Here is a 14,822-nt window from a genome sequence, read left to right as displayed (position 1 = left end):
GCAGGAGTGGGGCCTGCCGGAACAATTATTTTTTCGACCCAATAAAAATAAAATACTTCTCATTTTCTCTTTGATGCTTTACAAGCTTATCTGGACCTTTGTGATTTTAATTCTCTCTGAGACAGTTTGATATATGGAGTTAAATGTTCATAACTGTGGGATCACAAGGCAGTATGAAGCTATTACAGGTATTTTTATTTATTTTTCTGTTTCAAAAATGGATTAGTAGGAAAAGCTCTAAGCATGTATTTTTTAAAAAATGAAAAATATCCTAATAATATCAAACTAAATGGACTAACTTCCTGAAATTGCTCCAAATTCTCTCTACAATCAGTCCCACTCAAGCAAAGGCCTGAGTGAACAGCCAGACCCTAACCTCTGCCCTCAAGGTGAGCAGATTTGGGCTCTACTGACTAATGAGTTCAACAGAAAAGCAAAGCTGAGGAGACATTTTATAAGCACAGAAACTATTTATTATGAAAATACTTCAGCAGCACGACTTCTCCTCCTGTTCTACATCAAAGTGAAGAAGAGTAATAAACCACATAATAAGAATCAATACTTTCCTTTGCCCGGTGAAGATCTGAGAGTCCTATGCTGCTGCCTCTTTGCACTCCATTAATTTCACTCTGCAGATAGGACTTTGGAAAATGTTTTCCAAGAGAATGACTTCTGTGGCTGGACAAATATAGGCCACAGGCCAGCAACTGGATCTGCACAGGTGGAGCTCCAGGGTCCAGCCACGTGGATCTGATATTGAGACCATTAGGCCTATTTGGACATTATTATCCTAGAACTGGTCATGTCCCTTTGTCCCGCTCATGACCTTCACACCCCCTGGAGGACCCCCACCCCCTGACATGCAGTGGGTTAAGCTGAATCCCTATTTGTAGCTGGTTCAATGGGCTTTCAGTTTCCAGGGATGTTATGCCATCATTTTTCAAGAGCACTAACCTCACACACAGATAATAAGCAAGACATTATTAAATATTGCAATTCCTCTTAGTGATGATATCTTGTATAATCTGTTGAGTTGTGTTGTATAGCCTGTTATCCTGTACTGTGTGACCATGTAATGAAAGACTTTATTGTGCATTCACAAGGAGGTAAAGTTCATAAATTCAATCAGTCCTGGATTTCTTTGTTGAATGTCCCACTCTTTGTGCGGCATTGAGCACAAAAACAAGTGTTAAAGTTGGAGGTTAGTATTAGTGGGGCATGCAACACATGAACCTGGGATTAATTAAATTGTGGTTTTTTTTTCCATTTTACCTTTTAGGCTACTATGTGAACCTTAACCCTAAGATTTTACTGCTGCAAATACTTAACACACATACTTAATGTTACCTGTTGAATAGTTCCATTAAAGTCAACAGGACTACTTGCATGTATAAATGTCTACAGGATGGAGGTCTCAAACCTCAAACTTAACGTAGCAGTCACAGTTTTTGTCTTATAATTGGCTTTTTCCAATAATAGTTGAGTTGTTCGAGATGCTTTCATATGGGTTGGATCAGAGAGAATTATCCTAATTTATATAATTGATTTTTTTAATTTATGTTTTATTATATAATAGGATTTTTTTAACCAAAGAGGCAGAATTTCTTTAAAGATGGAATGGAAAATTTAAAATAGAATGCAATAGAGTATTCAGTAGAATTTTACTGATTAATTAACATAGTTGGTTTAGCTTTGCTAATGGAAAAAACAGTCCAGGTTTATGCCTTTAATTAAAAATGCAAATGTCAATGTAGCATCTGACTCAGAGAAGTTATAAAACACGAGGGTCTAAAGAAAAACTTAGCATTGTTTGTCATTTTTATCTCTCTGCCAACTACTAAAAACTGCCATAGTGTACCTCTGCCAGTACAAACAGCAGCAGCCTTTACAGAGCCCTCTAATTGAAATCTAACTCTTAGGCATTTATAAAAGTCGCGTCAAGAACTCAGAGCCTCTTAAATTTGCCCTTCACCAAAATAGCTTCAACCCAATTTCTCATGAGACTGTAGTTTGGTGTTTCCAGCTGAGGTGGGGTGTATTTCAAAATGGCATCACTGTGGATGAAGATTTGTTGAAATTAGGCCCTCTGATTTCCTCAGCAGAATTGGAATTTAGAAAAAAAGTTTGTTTATTTCATGAGGCACAGCACAAAATATTTCCCAGAAACGTTTTGCCATGTAGTCAAGTCCTTAGAGAGTTCCTGTAATAGCAGAATGTAAATTTCATTCTTCACATAAGATTAGACATCCAGGGGATGGCTGATTATTTTTCCCACTTTCACCACAACAGTTTGCAACATCTTATGATGAAGTGTTCAAGTGCCACTTAGTGGCAATCCAAAGTTGTAAGTTGTGTTACCAATATCACAGTATCTTTCATGAAGGAGGGTTACTTAGTTCACTTTCTTACCACCAGAGGAATTTCTTGTCTAAGTTTAGAGCCTGATCCAAACTTTGAAGTCAGTGGCAAAGTGCAGAATTCAGGTAAAGTGGTGCCTCTGGGTTTGAAATACTAGCTTTCTAAGGGACAGCATTTTTCTAGGAAAATTGAGTTTATTTTTATCTGTTAAATAGATAAAACAAGGCATGTGCTCAACAGTGATTGGTATCTGGCATCAGTTAATGTTCTGGAATGTCTCTGTTAGTTCCTTCTCCAGGATATCTGGTAGGCGTGAAAACATGTTAACTGTCAGAAATGCTATAGGCTTGAAGTAATATGTCCATATCCAGATACTAGGCTGTGAAGGCCAATTTTTGTCTTCAGGTAATCTGCAGGAGTAACTCAGATTGCCTGTAGAAATTTTTTGTTTGATCAGAAGTTATATTTCAGGTCAGTGAAAATGCTCAAAAACTATTCTGAAAATGATTTCAATAAAAGTTTAAGTGTAAATATCTGGGAAAATTTCAAATGGCAAAATGGAAACACCTTCAGTTTTTTTCATTACATCTTGTACCAATTTTTCACCTAGCTCTCTTTGTAATGGGGTTTGGTGCCATCTAAACAAGCCAAACAAAAGCACGTTCCCTGACCTCAGCATGGTATTTACTAGGTAAAGTAGTCCTAAGGACCTGTTTACAGTACACTAGAATTAAAAATGTGTTAGCTAGTCTGTTCTGGCTAACATGGTTTGAGCTTTAACATGGAAAGCACTTTGAAGACATTAACCATTAAGTTATCAAAAGAAGCATTTCACCAAAGATTAAGAATATTGAATTGAACAAAAAGGAGAGAGACAGTCATTATTTGTTTCATCTGAAAGAAATTACATTTAAAAATATATATTCAAGACAAAAGTTAAAGGCTTTATACATTGAGCAGGCTGCCACATTATTAGGTGGTGATAATTAAGGAACTCCCAAATTTATTTAGATCGTGACTCATTTTATCTAATAATCTTATATTATTTTAATTACATGCCACCAACAATAATTAGCAATAACCATGACGGTAAATTGATTGAGATCAATGCAATTTAAGTCACCAATTTAAATCTGCAAATAAGAAAACTTGCTTAAATCATCAGTTTTAATTTTGTTTTGCATTTGTACATTTTAGTTATTTTCCTAAAGAAGGTTTGATTCTTACTAATTGATGAACATTAAAACATGGGGTCATGGAGTGCACCTCTCACCACTGGGCAGGCACCTCCTCCTAGTCACTTTGGGGATTTTCTTGAGGTCAGTGCCCCCATTTGTGGTTTGCACACCATTGCTCTCGCTCTCCGTCTGACCCGCAGCTCCCCTCTCAGCCTCAAGAACTGCCACATCCTCTTCATGACTCAGCTCTCTGGCTGGGTTGCTCTGTGTTTCCCCCTTCTGGGGGGTAGGGGAGGGGTATCACTGTGCAATAATCCAGACACTTCCTCAGTGGCGAGTGGGAGGGACCTGTGCCTGCTCACTACTCTGGGTCCCAACCCAGGGACTCTGTAAATACCAACCTCTTTCTCTGCCTCTTTAACTTCCTTCAGTGTTGCTATGATTCCCTGGGCCACTTCCCCACAGCCTCTGCACTTTCTTCACTCTCACATCAAGGCATTTAGCTACCCAGTTCCAGCAGCCAGTCAGGAACTCGCTCTTGCACCCCTGGTCCTTGCCAGCAGCTGCTTACTTCAAGGTACTCCTCAGCAGGGACTGACCCTGTTCTGCACTGCAACTCTTCTTATATGGGCCTGCTGGCCCTGGATTGGCTGCTTCCTGCAGCCTTTCTCTGATTGGCTATGCTCCATGAAGCTTCTCTGTGCTGCTTGGAGGACTCACCCCAACTGCTCCTTTCTGGGGCATGCTATTGTAAGACCCCAGGGCTTCCACTCCTGTGTAGGGTGGACACCCCATGATACATGGTATTTGGTAATGAAATATAACTTTACTCTAAATGTGGTGCTGCTGCTGTTTGTGTTGTTTCTGCTAACCAGGAGAATACACTGTATCTATATACATTTATTTTAAATAGTTATTTAGCTTAATTTACGTATATTCAGATTTTTTATTTTTATATTTTTATGTTAGAAAATGGTGAACGATGCATCTCTTATTTACTAGATGATGATTTTTTACTTGTGATTTGTATTAAGAAAAAGTATAACTTTTATTTTATTTATATTTAACTAAACCATCTGCCACATTTGAAATAATAGTTTAGGCCCTGATCCTGAAAACACTTACACATGGGCTTAACTGTGGTATCCACGCACATACCACTTGCATGTATGAAGTCATACACATGTATCAGTGTTTGCAGAATTGGGACGTTAGTTATTAAGTGTAAGGGATGATCTCTCATGTAAAACAGTTAGAGGAATGCATACTAAATGAATCAGTTGAAATAGATGCTTGGATTCATAATTATAGGACAACAGATCAAGCTAGTTAAGGAGTCCATTGTTCTAACAGGAAAATGGAAGTACAGTCAGCACATGTGGCAGAAGTATGCAGTTGTGTCTTACAGTAAAATATGCTAAGGCCTTTAAAGTGTTTAAGCTTGATCAAAAACATGGAAGATCACTGGGGACAAATCTCATTGCAACATTATAACAGTTTTGTTTTATATTTAATTATTTTGCAATGTAATTTTAGAAAATGTTTCTTCTAGAAAGAATTTGCTAAGAATGAGAAGGTAAAGCATAATTGATGAAATTCTGGAATGTGTACTTTTTAATTAATAACATGTATTAATTGGAATGAAGAAAGGGGATTTTGGGAGGGGTGATAGTCATTGCTTGAATCTCATTTCTGAGCTTATAATAAATGTTTGTTGCTCTTGCTCTTAGCCAAAGACAGCATGTTATATACAGCATAAGAGTAGAGAAACTCTACTCTTAGACTGTTTGTCTAGGTACACTGTAGGGGTTAATAAACTAGAGGAGGAAAAATGAGAAACAGGAGATGAAACATACATGCAAGCAAACATTGCTTATTTAATTTCCTATTCCCAGTGTTTTTGAAGTAGAATACAATAAGTAACACCACAGTGCAACATAAAAATCGTGGATAATTCTATCAAAAGACAAATAAAATTATGTCTCATGCAAAATTATTGCACATATTGCAAGTTGCCAGTAATGATTTGAATACAACATTACACAGGAAATGGCATCTCTGGGTATGCTGCAGCTTCTAATCAGATGAAGGCTGGCAGTGAAAAAGAATCACTAAGACTGAGGTTTGATTGGTCAGTATTGCTGACGGTGCTTTTTAATTGGTTAAGATGCGGTAATTAGCCTATACAAACCAGTCTGGAAAGAATTAGTTCTGTCCTGCTGAAGTTCTAGTGCTTGTTTTCTGGGAGGACTGGAGCAGTGGGGTCTGTGATATGAGGGCAACATTACAGAAATTAAGATTTCTACAGCTGGGTTCTGGAAAAGAACAGGAAAACATGGTATTCATTTTTCCTTGTGTTACCTTTGCTTGCTTTGGTGAAGTTAACATTCATAAAAGATACAGTGGGAAGTGAGCTATTGATTTCAGTGGGAGCAGGATGGAGCCCTTTCAAGTTGCCAGTGCTTCCTTGATTTTAGTGAATTCATGGTGATTTACACCCACTGAGCTCTAGCCCTGACTGAGTTTTTACTATTAGCTTCCTTTCCAGTGGAACTGCTACTTTAACTAAAAACAAAAAAAGTTAATAGCTATGTTTTTATTAGAAAATTAGTGTGTTTTGCTACACTGCAGTTTGGTTTGTTCTGTTCAATAGTGTCATTTTCTTCAATTTATTAGACAGTGCCTATTGTCTTAGAACACCCAAAAATAAATAGAAATTTCAATAGAACATATGGACTTCTTTTGAAGATTGTGACTCTTTACTCATCAGCATAATGAGGAAATTAAAGACCAATTCAAAATCAGGCATTTAGAAATATCTGCCGAGACATCATGTCTTGTAATTTATGACCTATATGTTTCTGGTACCAAATTAGTTGATTTCAGTTTTGTGTGTTTGCATGTGTTTAACAGCAGTATCAATGATCTGCTGGAAAACAAAGATTAAATTGATATTATTTCAAGCAATTAGTAAAACATGTTTTTTAATGGTAAAAAATTGTGTGATTATGGCAAATACACCATGAATGCTGTCATAAGTAGATTTAAAAAGATGCCAAATTGTGCAGTACTGGGAGCATAATCTATTTTTAATAGTCTTCTAGAGTATTAAAATCTATCCTCTTGGGCCCCTGTTTCTGCAATGACTGACTCATGTGCTTAAGTCAATGGGACTACTCCCATGCTTAAAATTAATCACACACGAGTCTTTACAGGATCAAGGCCTTAGGCTGTAAAAGTATATGTGCAGAATTATTTTATTATGTACCATCTATGATTTATCTAATGTGATGCTCCATTTAATGTAAGTAGCTAGTCGTGGTTATTGATTATCTATAGCACATTGGAAAGCTATCATTGTATAGCTAGGAGTTTTGATTTAATCAATCAAATGAGATCTCATGTCCAGTCCCTGCGTCCTTTGCCTCAGCATTACTGGAAAAAGTATTTTCTTATAGTTCTATGACTACACAAGCTGAAATCCTTATTTAGTACTTAAAATATGTGTGTGTGCGCGTGTATGTGTGTGTGTATATATATATATATATACACACCTCTACCCCGCTATAACATGGTCGTGGGGAGCCAGAAATCCCTACTGTGTTATAGCTGAAACCCCGTTATATCGGAGTAGGGTGGCAGGGCACTGGCAGTGATTTAAAGAGCTCTGGGCTCCAGCGGCTGCGGGGAGCCCCAGGCCCTTTAAATCGCCAGTGGAGCCTCACTGCCACAGCCCCAGGGTAGGGGCAGCAGGGCTCCAGCGGTGATTTAAAGGGCCTGAGGCTCCCTGCAGCAGCGGGAGCCCCAGACCCTTTAAAGCGCCGCTGGAGCCTGACTGCTACCGCGCTATATGTGAACGCGTGTTATATCAGGTCGCGTTATAGCGGGATAGAGGTGTGTGTATGTGTATGAAGTTCTCCAGTGTTCAGGAATGCCCCCCATTAAAGGAATGAGATGTCTTTCCAAATCAAGTAGTTTCCTTCTAGCTAAATAATTCTCTTTTAACAACATATTTCAAAATGAAGGGAAATTTTAATTTTAATTCTTAAGAACTGTGACTCAAAATGAAAGTTGCTCCAATCACATGTCTGTTTATTCAGAGTTTCAGTGGTTTGCAGTCCTTCTTCTTAAGAATTTTTTTTACTCCCTTCCTTAAACGTCCTAAAGGTTTTTTTGACCTAACTGTTCTCTTTCTTGATGACTAACTAGAGTAATCTCCAGGGAACAGCTGAAGACTCCAAGAGAGAGAAAATATAACACTTAGGGGGAGGGGTAGAGAAAAGAATAGGAACTCAGATGATGTGAATGAAACTCTTTCATTGTAACTTTAGTGTTAAACATGATTAATCTATATTTAATTTGTCTTACTCCTAATATCCTATCATCGAAGGAATTCAACCAATAAACATCATTAAATCAATTATATTCCACTGCCACTGATATGTCTGTCTGATTGTTATGCTCTGCTTGAATTAGATGCTGTGAGTGAACATGAACTACAAACACTGAAGTTAGATCTTCAGCCTTTTTGGAAGTTTCTAAGTTTAAATAATCGTGGGAATTCACTGCTCCCGGAGGCTTGGAGCTGCTGGGTTTTTTTCTTTTTCCAAGCCTGGAAGGCTTGAATCCCAGTACTGTTGCTGGTCAGCACCCTCTACGGTCAGGCCTGCAGAACTGCATTGATGCTGCTCCCAAGGCTTCTTACATCTGTACACAGAGGCAAAAGTTTCCTCAGCAGCTGAAACCTCCTTTCCTCAGGATTTTTTTTCTGCCTCCTTTTGCCTCCGGCTTGGTCTACGGTAGGTGTTTTAAAGAAGGCTGGAGATTGCCAGATGACAGCATCAAAGGACTCTTGCTGGCATGTTTCGCTCTGCATTCTACCAGCTTCCCCACCCCACCCCTCAGTTTCTACAGCCTTTTGGGGGACGACTTCTTAGCTGTTTGCCAGTGTCCCTAAGATTCTTGACAGAAGAGCCATAAGTCCACCCCTCAAAACCAGCAGAAAGACCTCTTATGCCAATTCCCTAGTCCTTGGCTGATGAAGGAAGTTTTCCTCCCTCTCTGAGAATCTGAATCAGATGATTAGAGCTACCTGTTCCCTAGCAAAGAGGGAGAAGCTTTTGCTGAACTCATTCGCTGTATTTGAACCTGCAACCCCACCTCCCCCTTCACCTAGAACACACTCAGAATGAGGCTGAGGAAAGGCAGTTCTGTCTTCCCCACACTATAATCTTGTTCAGTGCCGTGTGGCCAACCCTGACAAAAGAGGTCCATCTCAGGAAAATTCTTACGACCACCATAGCTAATCTTCCTTCTTATTGTTTTTTAATTTTATAGTTTGCTTTTTTTTTTCTTGTCCCAACCAACGCTTTTCTAATGGCTACCGCTGCATTCCGTATCGTATGCTTATCAGCATTGTTCTACTATGCAGTAAATTCCAATAAGGGAAGCAGACTATTTGAATTCCCTCTTATAGAAATTTTATGTTTTGTGTAATTCAGTTTAAAGTACAATAGTAGCCATCCCCCATCAGCACTTGACTAATGTATTTTCCACTTAGACAAAGGGGTAACTGGATGACAGTATTTTTGGTCCCTCGTTCTAGTAGGTGGAGGCAGATCTTGTGTGGCTGGATCAGGGGTCGGCAAGCTATGGCATGCGTGCCAATTTTTAGTGGCACGCTGGAGCCTGCCGGGACTCCAGCATGCCATTAAAAATCCTGCCCAACCCAGCGCTTTCTCCTCTGCCCTCCACTTCCCCCGCAGGGGCAAGGAGCAGAAGCATAGCCGAGCGCATGGGGTGGGCAAATGGCCCCACTCTCCCGGCACGGCAAGCTGCGGGGTCCACGCTCCTGGGCAGAGCGCAGCAGGGGACTGGGAGCAAGGAGGGTCCTGCGGGGGGGGAGTTAGGGTGGGGGGGTCTCTGGAGGGGGAAGTCAGGGAGCAAGGAGGGTTGGATGGGGCATGGGAGTCCCGGGGTTTGAGGCAGCGAGTGGATAAGGGTCAGGGCAGACAGGGGACCGGAGCAAGGAAGGCTCTGTGGGGGGGGCAGTTAGTTGTGGGAGGTCTCTGAAGGGAGTGGTCAGGGAACAAGCAGTTGGGAGCGGTTGTATGAGTTGGGAGTTCTGGGGGTCCTATCAGGAGGCAGGGGTATGAAAGAGGGGTTGGGGCAGGCAGGAGTGAGAGGGGTTGGATGGTCGGGAGTTCTCGGGGTCCTGTCAGGGCAGATGGTTGGATAGGCATGGGATCCCGGGGGTCTGGCTGGGGATGGGGTGTGAAGACAGGCATCAAGGACGATTGAGGAGAGTTCCAGTTTGGGACAAACAGGAGGCTGTAGAGGTGGGTCTGAGCAGTTGGGGCAGGGCTCCAGAGATGGGGTATCAGGGACAAAGAAGCCAGTGGGGGTGTGGAGTTTTTTAGGGGCAGTCACCCACACTCTCCCCTGAGACCTGACCCCCGACCCCTCCCCCCACAGCAAGCCCTCTCCTAGCCCCGCATACCCCACCCTCGGCCCTGATGCCCTGTACCTCCTTATACATACCCAGCCTCTGCTTGACTCTCCTTTACCCCCCCCCCCGCAACTCCTACCCTGATACTGCACCCCCACCCATACCCAGCGCCTCCCTCTTGCCTACACCATAGACCCCCTATCATATCCCAGCTTGACTCCCAGCCTCTGTCCCCCAGCCCTCTCGTCCAAACTGCCAGCCCGCACTACCCACTGCGTCTGGGGTTCTGGCTGACGACCCTGCAGCTGGGTCCACAGCGCAGCCTGCTCAGCCCACTTCGCCTAGGTTGACAACCCCAGACCAGCAGCGGGCTGAGCGGGCCGGTAGCGTAAGATCAACATTTTAATTTCATTTTAAATGAAGCTTCTTAAACATTTCGAAAACCCTGTTTATTTTACAATACAACACTAGTTTAGTTATATAATATAGAGAGAGACCTTCTAAAAAATGTTAAAATGTATTACTGGCATGCGAAATCTTAAATTAGAGTGAATAAATGAAGACTTGGCACACCGCTTCTGAAAGGTTGCCGACCTCTGGGCTGGATCATTTAGGTTAGGAAGCCATCTTTGTCTTTGTGTTTAGTCATTTTCTTTTTCTTTTTCTTGACAAGTTATCCAAAATTAAAACAAAAGGACAAAAAATGGTCTTTTCTGATATATTTTTTGAAGAGCTGGACCGCAATTCTAGTTTGAGGTCCTTGGAGGCTGGGCTACACAGGAGAAGAAAGTCTGTCTTTCTCCCTGCCTGCATGTGAATGGTTTTGCTAGTCCCCCTTGGCTTTCTCAAATCCATATACACACTTTTTACCTTGCTGGCTGCACAGAGGTGAAGTCTCAGATCTGCGGAAGACAAGTGGTGATAACAGATCCACTTAGAGTCCTCCCTTCCTTTGAGGAAGCAGTCACTTAGGTCTTTGTTGGAGCCAGCATGAGAGTTCTGTTAGCTGTGTGTATGCAAGAGGGAAGAAGTGCCATGGTTGAAAAGAAGACATTCATACTTTGGCTGTCTTATGCAGTGTCTTGAATGCTCCTCTACCACTCAGCATTACACAGGAATAAAAGGGCCACTTAGGGGACCAGGGATGGTGATAACATTTATTTTTTTCCTTATTGCTGAGAAAATCCCAAACTAAGCCCAGTAAGCCAGCCAATATTTTTTAAACTTATTTTTAATTGATTTTATTTTTAAAGAAATGGACGATAAGTCCAAAATTGAAAATGACTTACAGCAGCTTGTGAATGTTTCCAAATAGTTTCTCTTCATGAGATCGCCAATCGAATTATGCAATTTTGCAGCTTGTCAAAGCTGCACAAGTACAAGACAATACTATGCAGAACACATGGGGGTGGGGGTTACAGTAATAAAATGGGAGAAGAGAGATGAAGTGGGGAGGGAAAAGGAGGGAGAAGGTAGGTGGAATGGAGGTCTGGAATTCTTCAGGCAGTCTCAACATTTTTTATTCAAGCATGTCAAGAAATGGGGTGCAATTATCAATTAGTGAATTCATGTAAGAAATCTCTGTCACCCAGCCTTCTTAAGGGAGAGTGACACCATAAGAACTTTTCTTCATTTCCTTTCCCTGTCGCTCTCTGCTGGGGAAAAAAAGTTATATCTGCTTGGGCCAATGGAGGAAAACTTCAAGAAACCTATTGAACCGTAATAAAGGTGAAAGGGGGGGTGTTCATAAAAGGAGGAGTGAATAACTGAATGCACCACCAGGGGAAAAATTCCAAAAAGAAATCGATTGAACTAGGCCCTCCTGCTGTAAAGGCACCACTGAGCAAACATCTAGTCTTGGCACCATGACAGCAGCTGAGAGTCTACCTCTTTAATGCATTCAGAGTTATAATTTGGAAAGTGAGGTGCAAATGCTCAAGAGACTAAGTAAGTGTTGGAGCTAGTAACCTAGCCAGTGCTCTGCATGGTCTGAATTCTTATGAGCCGGTCATTGTTAGCCTCCAATGAAGTCTCAAAGATAATTACAGCCTTTAAAATTAGACTATAACAGGGAATTGTCTTTGCATTGGCCAGAAGACAAACTAGATGACCTAAAAGAGCTTTGAACTTTAAATTCTTCTTACAAATTTACAAATACTTTTTTGAAATTAGACTGCTGTTATTAAGGAGAAGTAAGTTGTTGTGTTTGTTTTTTGTAAGTTGATGGTGGACATCTGCAGAACTGAACAAGCCATTTTCTGATTATGTAAAGTTAAAAATATGACTTTAAAGTATTTCTGCGTGTAAATTGGTACTACTAGTGACTGACCTTTTCGAAATAGTAGCAGTTATCTGCTAACATTTTCCATTATAATATCCAGTAGACTGTTTTGGTGTAAAGATCTTTAATTTAGACAAGGTATTTCAAATGCTCCTTTTTAGTGTTTATATGTAGAAATGTGTTCCTTAACGTAATTTTTCCACATACCCAAAACGGATGTACAGTACTTTTGAAAAAGAAGTTATTTGCTTAAACTTTGCAAAGCTAGGCTTTAAAAACAGAAAAATACAGAGGATTCTATTTTTAGAATGTCTGACGTCTTAGAAGATTAATACAGTTACTATTCCTATTAAATTGCTGAAACTGTTTTTTGGAGGATGGGGGATATATTGAAATTGTTTCCATTTATGCTAAAATATTTCAGATATTATTAAATATTTCTCTATGTACGCACACTCTATATCAATATAGTATCTGCGTATCTCACAATATTAATTAATGCATGCTCCCCCTTACCCTTGCAAGGCTGGGAAGTACCAAGTGTTAGCAATTGCCCAAAATCAAATCTGTGGCAGAACTTGGACTTCAATGCCTAATTTTCTGAATTGGAATCCAGAGGATCCTCAGTACCCTTTACAAAGCCATGTAAACATTACTATTACAGTTCACAGATTTGGAAGCTGATGTAGAGAGTGACGTTAAGTGGCTGGCTCAGGATCACACACTGAGTCAGTTCCAGTCAGATCTCCTGACCTGCAACATCATCTAATGGAAACTGGGAGGATATGAGTATTGTTTGTTTAAAACTGTAACTGTAGCAGGAACCCAGCCAGGAAGGGACAGCTGGGAAAGCTTCTGTATAGATAGAAGATCTACAGTGAAGCAGAGAGAGAAAGAGTAGCTTTAGAAACATGTTTATGATCAGTGTTGGAAGAATATGACTTCAACACTCTCACATAACAGATGACTGGTCCTGCTATTATGAGCACTAAATAAGGGAAAACATCCTCCTTTCCTCATGCGCGCAATTGCTTTATTTAAAAAAAGTGATTAAGGCCCAGATTTCTAAAGATATTTAGGTGTTGCGGCACTCAGCAATTTTTGAAAATTAAATTTAGGCGCCTATATCAGTTAGGTCTGGCAACACTGAGCGCCACAACATCAAAATACCTTTAGAAATCTGGGCCTAGCTTACAAATATACTTAGATTTAAAAGTACATCTAGTGCTCGTGAAAGATGCTGGATTTGAAGCCCTGAAAAGAGATGCCTTTCATTCATCTACAGAACACCTGCATTATGATCAGCGGCAGTGAAAACTTCTCCTTGTTGCCTTGCCAAAATGCCTCTGGAGAGACCACCTTCAGAGAGTAAGCGTAGTGCACACTGCATGCATAATTTTATTCTCAGGCTCTATGCTATGAGAGCCAATTAGTTCAAGTTGAGCTAGTGGCATTGAATGAAGAGCAGACTGAGACCTTCAACCCATTCCATGTTGTTATCAGAAGCTTAAAATTCCAAATTATTTTGAAAAACACACCCCTGTTTAGGCCCTAATTATGGCCTCTAAGTGCTGCAGAATATAAATAAATAATAGTGCAGTAATGTACTGTGTTCCATAGCCCAGATTTGGACAGGTTTCTCACATGAGACATTTTCAAAGAATATCCTAGAAGAACTTAAAACTTAAGTCAGACTTTCTGCCAGAGTTGCTTGCTATTTAGTAATGTGGAAATTGATTGAAATGAGGCTACTGTACAAAATGGTGCAGGACCAATGTCTTGCTTGTGGCCCTCTGATTCCATTGCTGCTCCACAGAACAATACTATGCTTTCTTTTCCAAGCAAGGCTTGGATATAGGGATGGAGAGTTGTGACACACTGACACAGAGTAAACAAACACATGTATTTGCATGTTACAGACCTTTACACTTTGTTTCGAAGGTTGAATGCAGCCATTCCTTGATGAATTCAAATTCAGCATAGCCTTTTGATGTCAAATAAGAGACTTAATGCCTTATTCTACTCCCAGCTGAGTAGTGACTTGAGAGGAGAACTTGCTTCTTAATGTCAGTTGATGTAAGTATGTGTATATTGATGTAAAAGTGTGTATATGATTAAAGAGACAAGGTGGGTGAGGTAATATCTTTTTCACCAACAGAAGTTGGTCCAATGTGAGACAAGCATTCAAGCTGTACAGAGCTCTTCAAGTATGTTTATAGACACTCCTAGCATTTTTAACAGAAGGAGCAGTGGTATGGTAGTTGAAGCACATCTGGTTTGGATGGCAAATAACATGTCTTGAGCTGCCTGAAATTCACTTTACAGTGATTCAAAGGTTATTTTTTGTTCTACTGTCTGTTAATGTCAGTTTGTTTTTTAAACTAGAGATACTAGTATTTGGGGTTTAATGTCAATAGCTTACTAAGAAATTAGTTAAGATTATTTAGGAAACTTGCATTTTTGCCAGTTTAAAAAAGAAGCTTGTTTTTGCTTTCAAGTTGTATTTAAAATGTTTATTTGACATTGGCATTTTTCTAGAAAGCTATGTTAACTGGGT

General features: G+C 40.3%; 1 protein-coding gene across 9 annotated transcripts in view; it reads left to right on the top strand.

Moving 5' to 3' along the window:
- TBC1D1 (TBC1 domain family member 1) overlaps positions 1-14,822 on the top strand; it is a 199,882-nt gene that overhangs the window by 34,387 nt on the left and 150,673 nt on the right. Inside the window, exon 1 of one of the 9 annotated variants that reach the window (XM_075066531.1) lies at positions 5,770-5,874. The exons of the other annotated variants lie outside the window; for them this stretch is intronic. Within the exon in view, the coding sequence (XP_074922632.1) occupies positions 5,809-5,874 (66 nt within the window). The 5' untranslated portion in view covers positions 5,770-5,808. Of the gene's footprint in view, positions 1-5,769; positions 5,875-14,822 lie in introns of those variants that run through there. 9 annotated transcript variants of the gene reach the window in all.

Source organism: Chelonoidis abingdonii, chromosome 5 (genome assembly GCF_003597395.2).
Source record: "Chelonoidis abingdonii isolate Lonesome George chromosome 5, CheloAbing_2.0, whole genome shotgun sequence".
Taxonomy (NCBI): domain Eukaryota; kingdom Metazoa; phylum Chordata; order Testudines; family Testudinidae; genus Chelonoidis; species Chelonoidis abingdonii.
This window is presented reverse-complemented; position numbering and strand designations above follow the sequence as displayed.